Consider the following 20,322-nt stretch of genomic DNA (forward strand, 5'->3'; position numbering starts at 1 on the left):
CTAAAGTTAGAATTGAACAAAGAAAATAAATAAATGGATAAGATGTTTGAAAAACAGACTTCATTGATAAATTTTTTAAAATCTTATCCATATGAATTAAAGCCTAACCCATTATGGCTTCCAGCCTTGAGTTGTGTTTCCCAGAAATAATTAAAATGAAGCCATTTTTGTTACCATGATTGAATATTTGGCAGACCCTTTGATAAGAGAAGGCATTAATTCCTCATCGAAAGTGGTAACTAGTTTTGGTTAAATCTCTTTTTTAGGCTAGTAGTAAATTGAGAAAAATTCTTTCTTGTTTGTTGGGTTTAACATTAGGACTATGATCAAGGAAAAATATGTTTGTTTTATGTTTGAAGTTGGCCTCGTATGTACGCAACCTCATAACGTGAATTTTCTTGATTCTGTTGGAGCATGACAAATACCACAAGCAGCCTATCCTTTGAAGGTGAATAGAACATTAGGCTTCAGTGAAGGGGCCATGTAGGTGTGAGAGTTTCAAAACCAAGTTGGTGAAATGGTTTCTGTTAGAGATATATGGTCTGATTTAAATTCATCCACCTAATGTTTCTAAGTTGTTTGAGAGATGGAAAAGCAATGAGAGGTTTGATTATCATTATGTCAAGTTGTATGAGTTGGTTGATTCCATACAAGGAGAAGCATCTGGTTGGTTCCATACATAACGATTTGTAACTTTTTTTACCGCAATATTTTTTAACATTTTAATGTTCATAACATTACCACAATGATTAATGATTAAGACTTTTTTGTACCATTTCATAACGTAAACACAATAGTTCATAACTAACACTTCAAAAATTCAGAACTTTTGTTGTGGTAAGGGAGTGTGTATCAAAAGCTTTCTTGTAAACAAAAGAGGGAAAGACTAAATTGGGAAAAGAGAAAAATAAGAGACGTCTGAGTGAAAAGAAGAATAGAGTTGTCTGCGAATTGAATGTAGGACAGATAGAAAGGAAAATATTTAATTATTTGAAAAAAAAATCTGTTGAGGGGCAATGTGTATTTAAACATAGCATATGAGTAAAATTATAAGACTGCATAAGAGGGCATTGCTATACTATAGAAAACATTAATATTGGAATCATTTAAGGTTCTATTCATCATGCAATTGTCTGTCATCTCAGTTTACATACTTCTGTGTTTAGTTGGAAAAATTAAAACCATTTTTTATTTGTTTTTGTATCATTTTTGCTTGTATGTTCTTTATGTCGTTATGTTTCTCTCTTTTTTTTCTCCTTTTTTCTTTGTCTTTTTCCTTTTTTGGTCCATGTTTCTGAGCTGGCTTGATTGTTATTAGAAGAATATCAGTGTGCAACAACTCTCTTTTTTGGTCCACAACTCTCTTTTTGTAAATTACTGTGTTTTTTTCTCCACTTTTACTTAAGTCGTAGCCAAAGTGGCTGGATAATGTAAAAACAGTCAGATTTATTTATCCTCGTATATATAGTTTTTTCTTTCGGCTTTTAATACCGCATTACTTTGCATTCACTTAAAAGGACTATCTGCTGCCTTTTGGGTCTACTCTCCAGTCACAAATATCTCAGCTCTTCATCTTAGCGAGATGGAGACCAGGCTCTTCTATAGGGTTCCAAACCTGCAGTTCTTCAAATATCCCATAAATAAAGGTAGGGCTTCAAAGCTTGAACTAACAAACAAGAAACTTGACTGTGAGAGAGAAAGGGAGTGCGCTAGCTGCAATTAAACTAAAGTGCCAACACTCAAACTATAGATAGGGCCCTCTCTTGCTCATAAGCACTTACTAATAAGATAGAAACGGCTTTTCAGCTTTCTTTCACCAACTCAGAAGATAGAAAGTGGCAATCATAGAGAATACACTTATAAAGTCAGAAGATACAAAGGGTATTGTAATAAAGAAACTTTTAATGAAACAAGTCTATGCTACCATGGCTCTTATACCAAAAGCTTGTAATAGCTAAGAAGGTACAATCACAAAGAAGGAATGATCAAATTTTAAACACTCAGCTTTCAGCTTATTAAGAACTGCAATACGTTTGCCTACTTGGCTTAGCAATTGCAAGTGGCATTGTTACATGTGCAGTAACTAAATTCTGACAAGAAAATTGTTTTCTTTTTTTAACTGCGACAAGAAAATTGTTTAAATGTTTGGAATGTCCTCTGTTTTAACAAGTGCAGAGCTGCCCCAGGGTTTGCTCAAGTAGTGGTTTTTTGTGTTTATTATAAAATGAAAACAGAAAACAAAAACAACCAAATAGCTGACTTCTACTTCATTTATCCTTTAGTTTTCATTCCCCCCCCACAGATTTAAAATCCAAACACAGCTTAAAAGGATAATATACTCTATTGCTTGTGATTATCCATTGCTAGTTTAAGAATGCATAGAACTGTAGTAGCTGCAATTACTCTTAGAAATCAGATTTCTAGGTTGAAGCAGGTTTTCTAATTGGTAAAAAAATACTTAACTTATTTAGAGCATCTTTTAGTGGAAAATAGCAGTCATGCTGCGCCAATTATAAACTAGTACATTACAATTTTATAATCCTAAAAAAAAAAAAAAAATTTGTATTCTTATAAAAATTTTAATGGTCTGACCAGAGATTGTTTCACCTAAATTAGGATTCACTTCAATCAATGATTCAAGTTGCAAAATCACATATCATAAGCATAAATTTTTTACTTCATCAGCCAATAAGGGCAACATCATTAATTAATGTTCAACAGAGATGAAAACTGTAGAGTTTAGTTGCAGATTATTCTATGAAACATAGCTTATCCAATCCATCTTTATTGAGATAGACGATATCTTATTTCCCAGCTACGAGGGCGTCAATTTTGTGTTCGAGGTGGGCTTCATGGTCTTCAAGGCGGCCTTTGACAGCATCATCTTCTCATCGAATTAGTATAGGAACTCCTGTGAGCTTGAACCTTGAATCAACCCGCCATGGATGCTAGGGATTCCTCCATGTAGGTCGATCACCAACATAAGCTTGCAGGAGTGCCACATCATCAGGCAATGCTTTTAGCTTTTTGTAAATTACAGGTTCGGCTCTCACACAATCTGCAAGCAAAAAAGAGACAAGCTTATGATTTAATAAGGATCTGTTTTTCCAACAAATGGGACAGAGTGTATTGACTTGAGAGTAGGATTTAAAACAACCAACTTTCTTTGGTCCATGTTAGAAAGGGCCCAAATGGGACAGAGTGTATTGGCTTTTCAGCTCTCTACGATAGAAAGGGCCCTTTTTTGGTCCATGTTTCTGAGCTGTCATGACCCACTAGCAACTATATCTAATAATTTCTAACTCCCAAACTTTGTAACACCAAATGGAAACTGTTCTATTTGCATTTTGTGCATGAAAATCTATGCTCCATATAAACAGCTTTGTGATTGGCACTTTTCAATGATTCATATCCTACAAGATAGATGTTTTGGCCTTCTTGGAATCTCATGAGTGAAATTGCAGCTGTCATGAATTGACAACTAAACATTCTCCAACTAATTTCAACCTGGTTGGTCTAAATGAACAGACCCCCTCCATCACATTTCTCTTGAAGAAGACTATATTGGTTATAGGTACCTCAAGATGGTCCCAAAGCAAATGAAACTGATTGTGATTCTTGAATTGAATAAAAGGCGAGTTGTTATATAACTGTAATACCAATTCGAAAGTATGATTACATTGATAAGAGTTGTAAGTCAACTTCTCTTGTTTTGGAATAATAGCTTCACTAAAATTCATTGGATCCCCTTACAACTAGCATATTAAAAAAAACAGCAAACTTGAGAAACGGACCTCAGTTAACATAAATAATTTCTGTTACTTCTGTTAACTTTATTGTTTTCTGTTTCAGTTTCAGAAATGGATGACCCTTCACATATTCCACCCATTGTCTCAAAGAGACGATGTCGTGCATTAACTAATACTAATCGAGGTCGTGGTCGGGGTAGAGGTCGGGGTGATGATATTGTGTTGGAGGAAGCACGTCAAATCTTGGAAGATGATGTGATCGATAATGGTTCAGGGGATGATGATGATGCTGCTGATGTAGATTAGGCTGAGGAGGTACTCACTGGTCCGTTTCCTGGGGGCCCATCAGATCCATCAGTACTGAAGAGCTTCAAGGCACATATTGCAGCAGCTATATGGGAGCAAAAGGTAGTACATCTTTTTATCCATGTTTGTTTCATTTAATTATTTATTAAACAAAATTATTTATGTAAATTATTACTTACCTTGCAGGAGAGGAATCCCTTAAGGTGTTATAATCATGCGTCGAAGATTCTTGAGTGGCGGTGGTAGTCAAGAACTGACAATAGAACGTTTAGGGACATTGTGTAGCTGTCAGGCCTATCTTCTTTGGTCCATTGCACATATCGGTTTGTGAATAGGATTGTCATATCTGTATTTGTTGAGCGATGGCAACCAGAGACAAATACTTTCCATTTGACAGTTGGTGAGATGACGATGACATTGGATGATGTGGGTACCATCTTGGGGATCCCTATCACAGGTAGATCAGTTAGTGCTGTAACTTTAACAGATCAACAGGCATATGCACTTGTGGTAGATGCCTTGAGAGTTGATGATGCTGAAGCAACTGAGGAGCTATCATTTGCTAGGGGATAATCAGTGAAGCTGGAGTGGTTACGAACCAAATTCAGTGGTTGCAAAGATTCAGACACCGAGGAATCCATAGCTTGTGCCGCCAGAGCGTATTTGCTGTTTCTATTGGGATGTACATTGTTCAGCGACAAGAGTGGGATGAGAGTTCCTGTTGTGTACTTGAAGTTGTTGATGGATTTGTCTGATATTCATACATATGCTTGGGGTGCAGCTGCATTGGCATATTTATACTGACAGTTGGGATTTGCCACGAGATCAGCTGTTCGACAGATGGCTGGTTACATGACATTGTTGGAGATATGGATTTATGAGCATTTTCGGCCATTTAGACCTCACCAAAACATGGAATATACTGTACAATTGCCTCACGTGCATCGATGGACTCCTCGTCGGGAAGCTGGCTCAACGATATCACACCTACAGGCGTTACGGGAGGAGCTTGACAGATTGGCATTTGATGAGGTACACCAATTAATATTAATTTAATTAAGTTTTCTCATTACATGTCACTCATCACGATTTCATTTGTGTTTCTTTCTTAGGTTACTTGGGATCCATATCAACATTGTCGTCAACATCACCCATGTCATGAGATCACATTCTACACTGGCTGTTTGAAGTGTTTGGATGTAGTTGAACCTTATTATCCTGAAAGGGTTCTTAGACAATTTGGTAAGGTTCAGACCATCCCACCTGCGCCACTCGACCCTGTTCGTGCTGTTAGAGGTGTGACAGCAGGCCGATATAGAGTGATGTATCAGTATCTTGATCAGATATGGGGGAGTTAGGATAATCATGTTTTATCTGCTTGGAGGAGGAGTACCCCAGTCAGACGTCCAGCTAATTGTGTTGATGGTTACATGCAATGGTATACAACTATCACACACTTACATATCCAGAACCCCACACATCGGTCTGGTTTTGACACACGTGCACAGGATAGTCGATCTGACATGCAGGATGCTGAGGTATGACAGTATTGGTCACACATTGTTTACAATTTTTTTGAAGATGGCATGTGTTAATTACAATTGTATTTGTTCTTAATGCAGCGTATTGATCACGCACTACAGATTGCCCATCCTATCATCGAGGCAGGCCATGATGCTAGTGTTCGTGAGCCAGATAGGTTATATCAGGCCATTGAGAGGATGACACGTGTTCTTCAAGGTCAACAAATTGATGAGGCTGGACCTAGTTCTATTCCACTTCGAACATACAATCGTAGGAGACGAGTAGATGATAGGTAGTTGGTTATGTGGTATTCTTGTTTTCTTATTTTGTAATGGAAAAGAAGTACTCTTTTGATGTTTTTGTTGTTTTGTAATGAACAAAAATTACTCTACCAATATTTTGTAATGAACAAGTATTCATGGTTTTTATTTTTGGTAATCAACAGGAAGTATTATGCCAATGCATTTGTTACACCGTTATGAACAAGTACTACCATGTGCATTAAATTAACTCAAAGCTTAATCCAACTCAACTATTTAAATGCTAATCCACAAAAATGTATCGGTAACTATTTAAATTGCATCACTACAACTCAACTCACATACATCATTACTCATCAAGGTTAATACAATCAAATGTCTCTCTAGTAGCTACCCCTGAATGAACAACTTCTTTAAAATGCTCAATTCGGCGACTATATGCAGTATCCCATCCAGCCGCACAAGAATGATGAAACTTGCACCAATTGGTAGCTATCGGTGGAACTGGATGACTCGGTAACATGAACACCTACATTGACACAGCTAGAAGTATGAGAGCAATGCAGTACAAAATGATAAATGTATTACACAAATCATAATGCTATACCTGGACAAAATGATTCCCATTAACAAACCCAATAGCAATCTCACGCCGTTGAAGTTGTGATATTGGCACCAATCGTAGGGGGAGGAAAGTAAGGCATTGTTGTGCAGATAAGTGGTACAATACCACATTATAACAACATGCAATAAGATGACCCATGCCAGGCATAGTCATCAAACGGTGATACCCTGGATTGGGCTCAAAGTATGATAGAATATGGGTCAGCTCTTCAATCCTGTCATGTGAACCATATAGATGAGTGTAATGGTCTACGTGTGTGTGCAATTCCTGTAGGAGATCACGCCTGACTTGACCCCATTTAGCCTCTGTAAGCCCCATCAAGCCAGCAATGGCCCTAAACCCGCAATTGCCATCGGCATCTACATCCTTGATAAGACGTATGTAAGGCTTCAATCCAACTGGAAGGGCATCAACATATGAATAAGTTGTACTTGTACGCATCCGATATACCTATTCAACAGGGAAGACATCAACACATGAACAACAAAACACGTAATTTATCATAAACAAAAATGTAAGTAAAAAATGATTACATGTACCTGCTCTTTGGCAGGCCGTTTTTTATGTACTTTAACAGAATCTTGTGTGGGGATCTGGGTGCCCATAGGTGAGTGGCTATCATGTCCAAACTGAACTAGCTCAAATGCACATGGGTCTCGACGCGTAGATACATCTATCTTCTTATGTCCCTTACCTCGAGGGTTGGGCTTCACATCCGGCTCAATGAGAAAACTACTTTGCGGATCTGCAATCTCTCCTAACTTATGCAGAATTTCCAACTGTGTAGTGTAATCAGATGCATTGAATCGTTTAAGTATCATATCAAACTTTGGTTCACACCTCAATTCCACTTTATCATTCTTCAACTTCTGTACTACCTCAAGAGTCCTCCAGTGTGGATTAATGCTATCAAGTGGTATTGGACGACCCTGCCGGATGTAATCTGCAATCTCATGGGCACACGGTAACCCGTGTGTTCGTCGAACAACACATCCACATAATGAAGCATCAATGCCAACATCATTCGCTCGCTTACTCTTCGCTAAGACATGATCTAATGCAGTAATAGAGATATTGCCTCGGAGCTCTCTAAAATGGGATGGTTTGAACTGGTGTTGTACAATGGTTAAACTTTTCTCAAATGATGCCTTAATATCAACATGCTGCAACTCAAGCAAACTATGGATCTTGGTCCAAGAACACTTAAAATTTACTTGGTTAGAACCAAGTTGTCGTTTCAGTTTTGCATGTGCACTTTCAGCCCTGTGTACAATGGAAACAATTAACATAATCAAGTTTAAATAATCAAAATCATAATGCGTAATAGTGTAAGGTAGACAAATATATATTACCTATTGGTTGTAACATTCCCGAAGTGCATACAACTATCTGTCCATACGGCAACAAACTTATCCTTATATGGAATTAACCAACTTTGTGACACATATTGCACTGCCTCAAGATATGTATCAAAATTCGCAAGTAGCCTAGCAAGATGTTCATTGTATTCAAGCTCAGTTGAGGAGAGTACTAAGAAATTCCATAAAGAGATAAACTTGTCCCATTCCTCCTTACTCTTAAACATTTTCTTGCATTTCGCCAGTACATTTCTACTAATATGCCATCTGCATAATAAATGTCGAGATGTAGAAAATACCCTGTCAATAGCATTCATCAAAGCAAGCTCCCTGTCCGTGACGATCACCTCAGGAATAGCAATGTCATCCAAGAGACTACACAATGTAGTTAACACCCAAACGCAGTTATCAATCCGCTCAAATTGGAGATATGCAAAGGCTACGGAGAATGACATATTAGTGGATGTCATTCCAACTATCTCAAGAAGAGGAAGACGATATCGATTTGTTTTATATGTGCAGTCCATGATCAACACCTTTGGAAATGAACGGAGCAAATCTAAACTGACAGGATATGCCCAAAACAAGTCTGTGACAGTCATCGTGTTGTTGTCACACCTATGCCGCTCAATGTAATTATGCTTTTCTAACTCACCCAACAAATGTTGCATTTGTGATCTCCCAGCTTTCTCAATAACATTATTCCTATGACGTACATTGTAAATGGTTTTCATAGTGGTTACATTCAAAGCATCCTTTCGTTTCAATGTAACCAAAATCTCTTTCGGTCTGACCATGCTTTTGGACATATCCACTAATAATGATGTTTCCTCCTCAGATAATCTCCCTGCAAATGAATGTCCTTCAAAATGTTTAGCAGGAGCATGGTTATGCATTCCACATGCTATATCTACCATCCAATCATCATCAGCCATCAACTTACGAGCCCTTAACTCAAAGGGACACCCGCATTTCTTTGTACCCGTTATCTTCACAATTTTTTTGCTCGAATCATCTCCTTCTAATTTCTTATGAGCTCTGTATTGACCACTTCTCTCACAGGCAAGAAATATCCTTGGTGTCCTATGACCACCACCATAGTCTGATGTCTTGATGACAATCACAAACCCATTTTTCCTTCCGACGTCCCGTACCCAACCAAGTAATTCTTCTTTGCTCTTAAAAACCTACAAGTCAAATTCAACAAAGTCATTAAACATCCGAAAAGAAAAAGAAAAAAATACTAATTTTCGACATGAGACTACCTCATTAGTAATAAATTGACTCGTGTAGTCAACAAGACCTCTAGATCCAACATTATTGCATTCCACGGATGCTCCGTTTTGGAAAAAAAAAAAAAAAAAGAAGAAAAAAAAATTGTAAATGTTCGGCAGTACAGAGTCGAATTAAATGAAATTGCTCGATTTTTGTTAACCGAATATTCGAATAAAGTTCGATCGTAGTATGTTGAACAAAGGCATTTTATTCGACGGTAGTATGTTGAACAAAAGCATTTTGTTCGACTGTAATATGTTGAACAAAGACATTTTGTTCGACCGTAGTATGTTGAACAAAGGCATTTTGTTCGACCGTAGTATGTTGAACAATGATATAATATCCACCTCTGGTTACCCGAACTGTACCAACTATTTACCACTCAGCAAGTAACGAAAACGAAAACAAAAACAACAAAAAAAAAAACCTCTTCCTTGCTCCATTGTTGCGATTCAAAGTTGCCAGATGCATCCTTCATTGAATCCATTCAAAATCTTCAATAATACTATATTTTTGATTATTTGTTGAAGAGTTTTTGGTTTTGGCTTTAGGATTTTTGTATTCTTAACAAAGAAGATACGTAAGGAACAAGTTTGAAATTGATGATTTATATTATATTCATTCTTATCCTTTATAGTAAATACACAAATGGTGTGTATTATAACTTGTCTTCTATAATCATTTCACTTAAGGTTAAAATTGTAATAAAAATAAATTAATTAATAATTTACCTTAAGAGATAAAATGGTGACCCGAAATAAATTTCCCTCAATTTCTCTCAATTTCTTCCCATTTTTTTTCTATTTAAATTATCCAAACAAATAATACAAATAAATATCATTCTATTTTTTTTTTTTTTCTCTCCATATCTCAATCCAAAGATAGCGTCAGTCCTCACCACCAACAAACGAACACTCCTCAAAAACACCAACCCCACCACCAATCTCCACTAAACCCAGTTTCAATTTCTATTTGATTCAATTGGATTCGAGAGACAATGGAGAGCAAAAAGAGGCTGAGAAGGACAATCATGTGGAAGAGAAGCAATCGAAGCAAGAGAATCCAATGGAAAAGAGATGCTAACAACAACAACAATGCTGAGACGGGTTCTTCTTCCAAACCCTTGTTCTTGATATCCACCGTTTCTTTTGTTTGTCGATCTTCGGGACGCGTCTGTTTCGATCATTTGTTCGGCGAAGATGGTTACAACACCCTCGATTTTACCATTCTCAACTGCGATTGATGTCGGAGGTTGTTTGGATCCAAAGTTACCCTTTTCAAGAAGGCGTTTCTGATGAAATTTCTTCGTGGTGTCATGGATGTGTACAGACGTGATGATGATGATGATGAAGATGGTATTAAGGTTACTTCGATTACCAGAATGGTGTTTCATTCTGGGCTTCTTCATTTGACTGATCATCACCTTCTTTATCTTGCGGAAAGGTACATCAAGTTCTCCAAATTCAGAATTTCCCAATTTTTTTGGTGTCAATTTAGTAAAATTTTAAGTAGGGAAAATTAGTGAAACATTCCTCCCTAACTTTAGGTAGTAGGAGAGGTTCCTGATGAATTTTTTTTTGTGAAATCAGATAAATTTTTCTGTAAAAATTGAAATTTCTGTGTGTCCAATTTTCTTGTGAAAATGTTGAGTGTACTAAGAAAATATTGTAGTTACTTTATATTATAAAATCTTAATCTCAGTAAGTTAAATTAAAAACCCTATTTAAATACTGAGTTGATGCCAACGGCATAAAAGTGTTAATGAAATTAAAGATTTGGTTATAAATCTGAATTTTGTGGAAACGCGGTTGAAACCTGTTTAAGTTAGCTAATTTTTTTTTATTTTTATTTTTTTAAAAGATCAGGTTGTTCAAATTTGTCTAAAAGCTGTAATTTTGGGAAATTCTGAATTTGGATAATGACTTATAAAACTTTGAAAGGTATGGGAATTGGGGTGTGCCCGATAGGCCCATTTTGGGGTTAGGGTACATTGAGAAGAAATACTTGCAAAAAATAAAGTTGATTAGATATTGATAGTCCTTTCATCGAATTGCATTTGTATCTAAAAGAAAAAATATTGATAAATGTGATTTAAAGTCTAAAACTGAATACAAATGCAACCGTGGCTATGGGTGCCTCCCACAGAGCAGCCACCCCAATTCTGTAGTAGTTTGTATGTGATGTATGTATTCATCTATTTGGTGGTTTGTCTGTCTGTGTTTCACAGATACAACGGCTAGCTATCAAACTACAAGGCATGGAGTAAACAATTTTGCAACATAAAATTCACTTGATAACTTCTTTGAAAAAGTATTAGGTGTAGTTTGAAGGACAATTAATATATTTGTTTGAGAGAAAACCAACAATTGAGAAAATTGAAAAAAATGGGGATTGTTTGGATGTCAGAATGTTAGAGAATAATTTGGTAGTTACTGAGAGGCAGTGGAAAGAGTGGGGTTTTCATCTTTTGGAGCAATTCTATAATTTTTGTTGCTCTGGTACAGATTTTTTACTTGTTCCTTATATGTATGTATGTGTATGTTATATTTCCTGGTGTTTATTTTGTTACTTTGATGTGTATTTGTTTGTGATGTGGCGGCATGCTACCTAATAATATAATATTGTATACAATTCATTATGTGGAGTCCAATGAAACAATATTGCATATATAATTCATTATGTGGAGGGTTAAGGTGGTTGAAAGTTTGTTGGTTTTGGCTTTTAAAAATGAAAACAGATGGAGAAATTTTTTTAATCTGTGTGTATGGTAAGGAAAATTTGATTGTGATTATTTAGTTGAAATTTTGAAAAAGATGCTAGAGCTTTTTTTTATTTTTTATGTATTATTTATTTTTTATTTTTATGCAACAAGGTTGTAAGGGTTTTGGATGCTAGGTTAAGGGCCTTAAGGCTTGTTGGAAAGAAATCCAGTTAGCTATGTGATAGTAAGCTTAGACTGAAATATTAAGCAGGAATCAGGATTGGTGATTAAAACAGATAATTCTTTTCTACCGTGTGCGAGAATAAGCAGCTAATGTTCTAAAGTCTTAGAATCCCCTTGGTTTCATATCAAAGAGTAGGTTGCAAAAAACATAGCACCCCCCCCCCCCAAAAAAAAAAAAAAAAGATTTTTTTAGTATAAGAATTGGCCTTTTCTCTAAGTTCAAAGGATATTAAAGCCATATCACACCTATGACTTAGTGCTTATCAAATAGGGGTTTCTCATAATGCTACATGCCTTCTTCGACTTGTTTATCTTGTTGCAACGTTTATACTACCATATGAATCTTGCGGATAATAAAACTTTTCCTGCATAATTTTTCTTTGGTGATTGATGATTCAGATAGACATTATATATACTTTCCAACAGCCAACTTATGTTGTCCTTTTGTGCTCTGATTGCTGTCACTGATTTGTCTTATATTGTTTCTCTCTAAGTAAAATATATGGAATACACCTTTAATTGGGTGGGGTAATTGCAGGAGTAGTGGAATACTAAGCCACCATTACCTGGAGACAAACAACTGTACTTTTAAATTATAGATAAATTACTTTATGTTTTTCCTTTTTCGTTTTGAAAAAAAAGAGGTTTAGAATTTTCTTTCCTCTATATTAGTTCTCAGATAACAAGGTGCCCTTAATTTTATTGAGAAATAATCTCCTTGCTAATTTATTCAGTAAATGTTTCTGGTTTGATTTGAGCAACTAGTGAAGGACTTGGACTATTTGCATGAGAAAGCATAAAAATCTTAACAGTGCAAGAGAATTTCTTTGTTCATAAGTCATGTAAGTTACGCTCAAATTTTATTGTTCATATTGTAGGTCAACAGAGCTCAGAGAACTCTCCCTACCTTTTGGGAGAAATATTAAACATGAAGGATTTTCAAGGGCAATCCGCTACTGGAACGGGATGGAGGAGATGTCAATTGGTCCAGTTATATGCAATAATGACATTTTTCGTATCATTGAAGCGATAGGCATAAAACTGCAAGCAGCTAGAAGCCCAAGAATTGTTAGGCTTGGTCTTAACTCAACAATTGTCTCTTGAAACTGCCAAGAGTCTAAAGGACTATTGAGATTAGAAATGGTTCATATTTCGAAAGTTAGTCCGAAGAATTTCCTATCAAAATGTAAAAAACTTCAGAAAGTAGAGATCTGGCTTTGTCTTACTTTAGAAGGTACGGATTTCTTAGCATCATGTGAGATAAAGAAGAGAGAAATGAATGGTGTTACTAAATGGTCCCTGAGCAGATATGCAGAACTGTATGACATGAAGAATCTACTGAATTTACTTTGGCAATGAAATAATTGACAGAGCTTATGAAGAATCAAACATGGTAAGTCACACAATGGGTTCAATATGTGAGAGTTATAATATTTATAGGATTCTTGTTTTAGAACTTATTTTGTGCTTGTATCAGGGTTTGTGTTGTTTTCTGTGAACACAGTTTTATTTTTTATTGTCTGCTAAGTAATAACCTTCTCATTTTGTCTTCTCTCCGTTGAATCAAGTTTTGTCGCTTCCAAAAAAAAAAAAAAAAACACATTTTTGGTTTCCCTTGCACATTTTTAGAAAAGTTCTTTATTTGCTTTCTATATCTATTTGGTTGGAACATTTCATTGAGGGCAGTGGTATAGTCTGGTGGTAATTACTCCTGTGGCTCGGTTACATGTTTCCTTGGAACCAAGAATGCTGTCTTTTGTTCTATCTTACTTACCTCGAACATGGGCTTGTTTGGGAACGCTGATTTTTAGCCAAAGAGTCAAAAAGGCACTACAAGTTGTCAAATCATTCTCTATACTTTTTCTGTATATCTTTTCATAAAAAGCCAAAAAGCCACTAAAAAAGCCAATTCTTAAACACCCAAATGGTTGTAATCATTGAGTGGATTTCAAGTTTAGTAGCCATGGAAAACTGGTGCTGGTATAGCGCCTTGGAGATTGGAATAATCGGATGGACTCAACATAGTTGTTCCTTGGTTTGAATGTTCCAATCGTTAAAATTATTCTTTTTGTGAGCTGCCTTGACAATGCTTCAGTTTGTTACACTTGGATTAAATAGGTTGATACACTTCAACCATTTATAACGAAATACCGCTAAGTTGTTGAGTGTTTATTGGTGTGTAGAACTGAAGATGTTTCAGCTTTCAGTATATGGACTTTAACCATCTTTACACCATTTATTTAAACTACCCATGCTCATACAATCTCAATGTTAAACTATAACCCATGGACACACACCTTGCAGGGTTTTTAATTGGTCTATTGGACACCACCGTGTGGGATAAAAGCTGGTCTGTGTGAAAAAACATACGCCTATTAAATAGAATCTGATTTCTTCATATAAAAAATGAATTAGGACCATGAGAGTTCAACCAAATGCATGTAACTTAGTTTGCAATTATGCAACACTAATAGTTTCACCTTTTTTCACCTGGTGTAGCGGTAAGTAGAACTGAAGATGTTTCAGCTTTCAGTATATGGACTTTAACCATCTTTACACCATTTATTTAAACTACTCATGCTCATACAATCTCAATGTTAAACTATAACCCATGGACACACACCTTGCAGGGTTTTTAATTGGCCCATCGGACACCACTGTGTGGGATAAAAGCTGGTCTGTGTGAAAAAACGTACCCCTATTAAATAGAATCTGATTTCTTCATATAAAAAATGAATTAGGACCATGAGAGTTCAACCAAATGCATGTAACTTAGTTTGCAATTATGCAACACTAATAGTTTCACCTTTTTTCACCTGGTGTAGCGGTAAAGCTACCCCTTGGTGACCTGTGATAAATTTAGACAATACTAAGATTAGGGAATGATTTGGATATCATCCCCTATTTATATTAATGAAGATCAATAATTATAAGGGAGCCCTAAGGTATAGAATAATTACAAAATAATAACCCAAATAATAACATATTATTTTAACACTCCCTCTCAAGCGGGTGTGAAGATATCTCTCATGCCCAGCTTGTCTAAGATGCCATGAAAGGGCTTACTCCTAACTCCCTTGGTGAGATGTCCGCAAGTTGTTCACCAAACTACACAAAGGGAGTACATATTGTGCTACTAGTGAGTTTCTTTTTAATGAAGTGGTGATCAATCTCAACATGCTTTGTCCTGTCATGTTGAACCGGATTGTGAGCAATGTTGATAGAGGCCTTATTATCACAATATAACCGCATGGAGTCTGTCTAATCAATATCTAAATCACTCAATAATAACTTGATCCATAAGAGCTCATACACCCCTTGTGCCATAGCTCTAAACTCAGCTTCTGCACTTGACTTCTGTTTCTTACTCTTCCAAATAACTAGGTTGCCTCCAACAAAGGTGCAATACCTTGAAGTTGATCTCCTATTAGTTACTGATCCAGCCTAGTCAGCATCTGTATAGCTATGAAGCACGGACACTGACACGGATACGGACACGGACACGGATACGGACACGGGACACGGCAATTTCCAAAAAATGGGGACACGGACACGGCAGGGGACACGGCGATTTTTTTTTTTATATATATATATATTTTTATGTGTTATTATGTAGATTCGTATTACATTCATTCTAAATCAAAATTAACAAACACTAATATAGTACCATTAATTCAATAAATATAAGAGAGGCAAAAGATTCAACATCCAACATCCAACAATAAATATAAGGGAAAAACATCCAACAATATTCTTCACAAAAACACTAAATAAAAGACAAAGAAGAAGAAAAAAAAGAAAAAGAAAAAAAGAAGTAGGCCTTTCAAAACTTCAAGTAGATCCAATTTCTTGCACGTCTTCATCATCATTAGCATCACCACCTTTTTCTTCGTTTGCACCTCCATCATCTGTAAACAACACAACCTCCATCTCAGGTTCATCAAGTGACAGATTTGCAACCTCAAGCATTCCAACATCATCAAATGAATCAAATGTGTCGCCCGCAATATCCCATAACTTGGTCTCTCCTTCATGGTATTGTGGGGTTCTCCTTGATAAAAGACGGAGGTTGCTATGAACAAAAACCAAGTCCTCTGCACGTTGGGGTGTCATCTTGTTTCTTCTCATTGAATGGATAAAAGAGTATATACTCCAATTCCTCTCAGCACATGATGAAGAAGAAGGTTGCACAAGTAGCCTTAAAGCCAAAGATTGAAGAGTGGGTGCAGATGCACCATGAACAACCCACCAACTATGAGGATCCATATCACATCTATCTCCAATGGAATCAATGTCAGCAAATGGCCCCTCTTTTGTTGAGAACTTAGCATACTCCAAATTTGCTTTAGTGCGCTCCATTGGATCATCAAAGAACCTTTTCAAGCACTTTTTTCTCTCAAGACAAACCTCCTCATCCCTATGTGGGGGAACTCGGCTTGGATCCTCATGAAGCCACACATCACTATAATACCTAAAATGAAAAAAAAGTACTACTCATTATAAATGTGAAAGAATAATATTAAACTTAAATTAATAAAAATAGTAAATTGTGTTGTAATCACCTTGGATTCAATGAGTGTGCCAAGCAATGAAGTGGTGTGTTGTTCTTGTTCCACCGGTCTACAAGAATCTGATGTACTACATTATAGAATGTAGACTCATCTTCTAGTCGCTTTCCTTCATGCTTATATATCACCATCTTCACTTTTTCTATCATTGTATCCCACATGTCATATACTAAGTGAAGAGAAGGTCTATCGGTGTCACAAACTCTAATCATGTCATAAATAGGAGCAGTAAAGGAAAGTATGTAGTCAACTTGATCCCACCAAAAGTCATCCAATAACTTATCCTTCACAAACTTGGCCTTGCCAATATCATCATCCCTACAACAACTCCATTTGTCACTGATTACCATTGTTTGGAGACCTTGCTTTATCAACTTGACCCTCTTAAGCATGACAATAGAAGAAGCAAAGCGTGTCTCGGCAACTGAAAGAAGTTTCAAACTCACAAACTCATTGTACATTGCCAACCTCATGGAATGATTACAAATAAAATTCTTGATCATCATCACATCACCCACAATCTCACTAATCCAATTACACTCTTCAAATGCAACTGAATTATTTTCCACATTCTTGGCAGCACAAATATTCTTCAAGGCAAGATTGAGGGTGTGCACAACACAAGGAGTCCAAAAGATGTGAGGAAATTGTGCTTCAATTAGGTGTCCGGCTGCCTTGCAATTTGCGGCATTATCTGTAATGACTTGAACCACATTTTTAGGCCCAACCTCCATAATTACTTCCTTCATCAAGTTGGAAATAAAATATTTGTCCTTTGTTTCCCCTGAACAATCAACCGCTTTAAGAAACATAGGCCCACCTCCGGTAACAGCCATAAAATTTATTAATGGTCTTCGTTGAGAATCACTCCATCCATCACTGACTATACTCACCCCCTTCTCTCTCCATGAGCCTCGAATAGGATCTAACAACCTATCAATGTTTATCCTTTCTTTTTGAAGCAATGTAGTTCTCAACATGTTATACCCAGGTGGTACATATCCTTGTATGTTGTTATTTGCAGCAAAAGTAAATGCACTAACATAGTAAGGATTTCTTGCCAAATGAAATGGCAAGCCTGCTGAATAAAACATTCTAGCTATCTCACTATTTAGTCGTTCTCGAGCCCCAATGTTAAATGCTTTCATAACAGGGTTACTACTACTTCCACTCCCTAAAGCAGTTGACCTCTTCCTTTTTGATCCATATATCTCCTCTGGTTCATTAAAACATAAACCTAATGATGCACTTGAACTAGGAGGAGGCAATGGAACTTTCTTCAACCTAGAGTTTTTCAATTTCAACTCTGCTTCTGCAATTGCCCTCTCAAAATCTGCTTTATCCTTACTTGTTACTTTTGGACACACTTCTATCCCCTGATTTTTAATTTGCATCAAATGGGCTTTTACCCTAGTGTATGAACCTTTACGTGTAACCCGACAAAAGTTACATTGAAAAGTATAAATCTCCCCCTTTGCACCAGATTTTTCTAATCTAGTCACATATTTCCACAGTGGCTTATCATCTTCAGCATCAAAGGCAGATGGTGTGTTATTGGCAGAATTTGAACTAGACATTTTTCCTATAAATTAACATTAACATTAGAAGGATAAATAAATAAAAAAAAAAAACAAAAAAAAGAGCTTAAATAGAATTTAAATAAAACAGAATTTAAACATATAATTAAAAAAAACAGTCTCATCTAAATAAAGAGTTTAAATAAAAAAAACAGAATTTAAATACAGTTTTATATATATACATATATATAAACATATAATTAAAAAAAAAAGTTCTTACATATATATATATATATATAAACATATAAACAAATAAAAATAAAAATAAAAAAGAGTCTTATATATAATATATATCAAAAAAAAAAAAAAAGAGGCTTATTAATATATATCAAAATAAAAAATAAATAAAAAAAAGAGTATGTTACATATAATATATAAACGTAAAAAAAAATAAAAATAAAAATAAAACATAAACATAAAAAAAAATAAAAATAAAAATAAAACTCATCTCATCAGTCGAAAGCTGAGAGAGAGAGAGAGAGAGAGAGCGAAAGAGAAGGAGACAGGCGAAAGAGAGAGAGCGAGAGACGCAGAGAGAGGGGCTCACCTCGAAGACTACTGGATCGACTGAAGGAGAGACTGAGGGCTGCGATCGACGTCAGAGGCTTCGATCGACGTCGGAGGGCTTCGATCGACGTCAGAGAGCTGCGATCGACGTCGGAGGTCTACGACTGAGAGACAGCTTCGATCAACTTCAGAGAGCTTCGACTGAGAGAGAGGGCTTCGACTGAGAGAGAGAAGGCAGGTTTGATTTTTCTCCTTTTACTCAGTGTCGATTAGGGCTTTTTTTTTTTTTTTTTTTTTACTTTATAAATATTATACTTTGACCCCAAATAAATATAAAAAATTCAAAAACGAGCCCCGCCGTGTCCCATGGCGTGTCCAGAAATGGACACGCGTGTCCCCTCCGTGTCCCTGCCGTGTCCCCTTCCAAAAAAATCATTAAATTAAAGGGACACGCCATCTGGCGTGTCCCGTACGTGTCCACGGCGTGTCCCCGTGTCCCCGGCGTGTCCGCATGTCGGACATTGCTACGACATCAATTTTGGAGTGTCCATGCTTCATAGCTGTATAGGCTTCCGCACGAAGATGATCATACTTTGAAAAATAAAGACCCTTACCAGGAGCAGACTTCAAGTACCTCAAAATTCTCATGACAGCCTTGAAGTGAATTTGATGAGGAGTATGCATAAATTGGCTAACTACACTAACAACAACAACAATATTAGGACGGGAGTGAGATAGATAAATGAGCTTACCCACTAATCGCTGATAGCTCCCTCTATCAATAGCTGCTCCTTCTTCATTATCCCCCAGTTTCTGATTGGGTTCTAGTGGAGTGTCACAGGCCTTGCAGCCAAGCATCCCAGTTTCCTTCAACAGGTCAAGCGCATACTTCCTCTGTGAGATAAATATCCCATCCTTGGAGCGAGCAACTTCAATTCCCAGAAAATACTTCAAGCTCCCCAAGTCTTTGATTTCAAACTCACTGACTAAATATTTCTTCAGCAGAGGTATTTCCTCACTATCATCGCCTCTAAGAACTATCTCATCTACATAAACAATGAGTGCTGTAATCTTACCACATGAGGAATATTTCACAAACAAAGTGTGATCTGTCTGACTCTGTTTGAAGCCATATTTAAGCATAGCCTGAGTGAATCTCTCAAACCAAGCGTTTGGAGACTGTTTAAGACCATATAATGACTTCCGAAGCCTGTATACTTTGCCTTCTGTCTGATGATCCTTAAAATTAGGAGGAATGTCCATATATACCTCATCTTCGAGATCACCATAGAGAAAGGCATTCTTTACATCAAACTAATGATGTGGCCAGTCTCGATTAACTGCTAGAGAGAGAAGTACTCTGACCGAATTCATCTTAGCCACTGGTGCAAAGGTTTCTTGATAGTCAACGCCATATGTCTGAGTGAACCCTTTTGCCACAAGTCTAGTCTTGTAACACTCAATAGACCCATCCGCTTTGTGTTTCACAGTATACACCCATTTGTATCCCACTTGGGTAACTCAGTCAATTCCCAAGTGCCATTCTTCCTAAGTGCTTTCATTTCCTCAATCATGGCAAGTTTTCATTTAGAGGTAGTAAGGGCATCTTGAAAATGGTTAGGAATGCTA

At 36.5% G+C, this 20,322-nt stretch overlaps 3 protein-coding genes and 1 long non-coding RNA gene across 19 annotated transcripts in view; 2 read left to right on the forward strand and 2 right to left on the reverse strand.

Annotated features, from left to right (window-relative positions):
• The first annotated feature begins 3,910 nt into the window (after positions 1 to 3,910).
• Positions 3,911 to 6,050, forward strand: LOC114273560 (uncharacterized). The gene is made up of 4 exons (XR_014341117.1): positions 3,911 to 4,157; positions 4,242 to 5,087; positions 5,168 to 5,593; positions 5,678 to 6,050. It is a non-coding gene; the product is annotated as an uncharacterized LOC114273560 (long non-coding RNA).
• A 138-nt stretch (positions 6,051 to 6,188) lies between these two features.
• On the reverse strand, positions 6,189 to 9,584 carry LOC114270615 (PKS-NRPS hybrid synthetase cheA-like). Its single transcript, XM_082889092.1, has 5 exons — positions 9,525 to 9,584; positions 7,817 to 9,009; positions 7,004 to 7,727; positions 6,447 to 6,914; positions 6,189 to 6,368 (listed from the first exon to the last, which is right to left on the reverse strand). Exons 1-5 carry the CDS (start codon positions 9,582 to 9,584, stop codon positions 6,189 to 6,191), a joined length of 2,625 nt encoding a protein of 874 aa, XP_082745218.1.
• Positions 9,585 to 9,847: 263 nt separating this feature from the next.
• Positions 9,848 to 20,322, forward strand: part of LOC114274026 (F-box/LRR-repeat protein At3g48880) — a 43,031-nt gene continuing 32,556 nt past the window's right edge. For 7 of the 16 annotated variants that reach the window (XM_082886910.1, XM_082886909.1, XM_082886911.1 and 4 more), the window contains exons 1-2: positions 9,963 to 10,540; positions 12,920 to 13,434. In XM_082886910.1, coding sequence (XP_082743036.1) covers positions 10,392 to 10,540; positions 12,920 to 13,145 — 375 coding nt within the window. In that variant the 5' untranslated portion in view covers positions 9,963 to 10,391 and the 3' untranslated portion in view covers positions 13,146 to 13,434. Of the gene's footprint in view, positions 10,541 to 12,919; positions 13,435 to 20,322 lie in introns of those variants that run through there. The other 9 variants (XM_082886912.1, XM_082886918.1, XM_082886920.1 and 6 more) reach the window with 5 other exon arrangements.
• On the reverse strand, positions 15,708 to 18,612 carry LOC114271314 (putative transcriptional regulator tpeD). The gene is made up of 2 exons (XM_082886904.1): positions 16,604 to 18,612; positions 15,708 to 16,512 (listed from the first exon to the last, which is right to left on the reverse strand). The coding sequence occupies exons 1-2, from the start codon at positions 18,184 to 18,186 to the stop codon at positions 15,873 to 15,875; spliced, it is 2,223 nt and encodes a 740-aa protein (XP_082743030.1). The 5' UTR covers positions 18,187 to 18,612; the 3' UTR covers positions 15,708 to 15,872.

The sequence above is a fragment of the Camellia sinensis genome, chromosome 9, assembly GCF_055761805.1.
Source record: "Camellia sinensis isolate YWXY chromosome 9, ASM5576180v1, whole genome shotgun sequence".
Taxonomy (NCBI): Eukaryota; Viridiplantae; Streptophyta; class Magnoliopsida; order Ericales; family Theaceae; genus Camellia; species Camellia sinensis.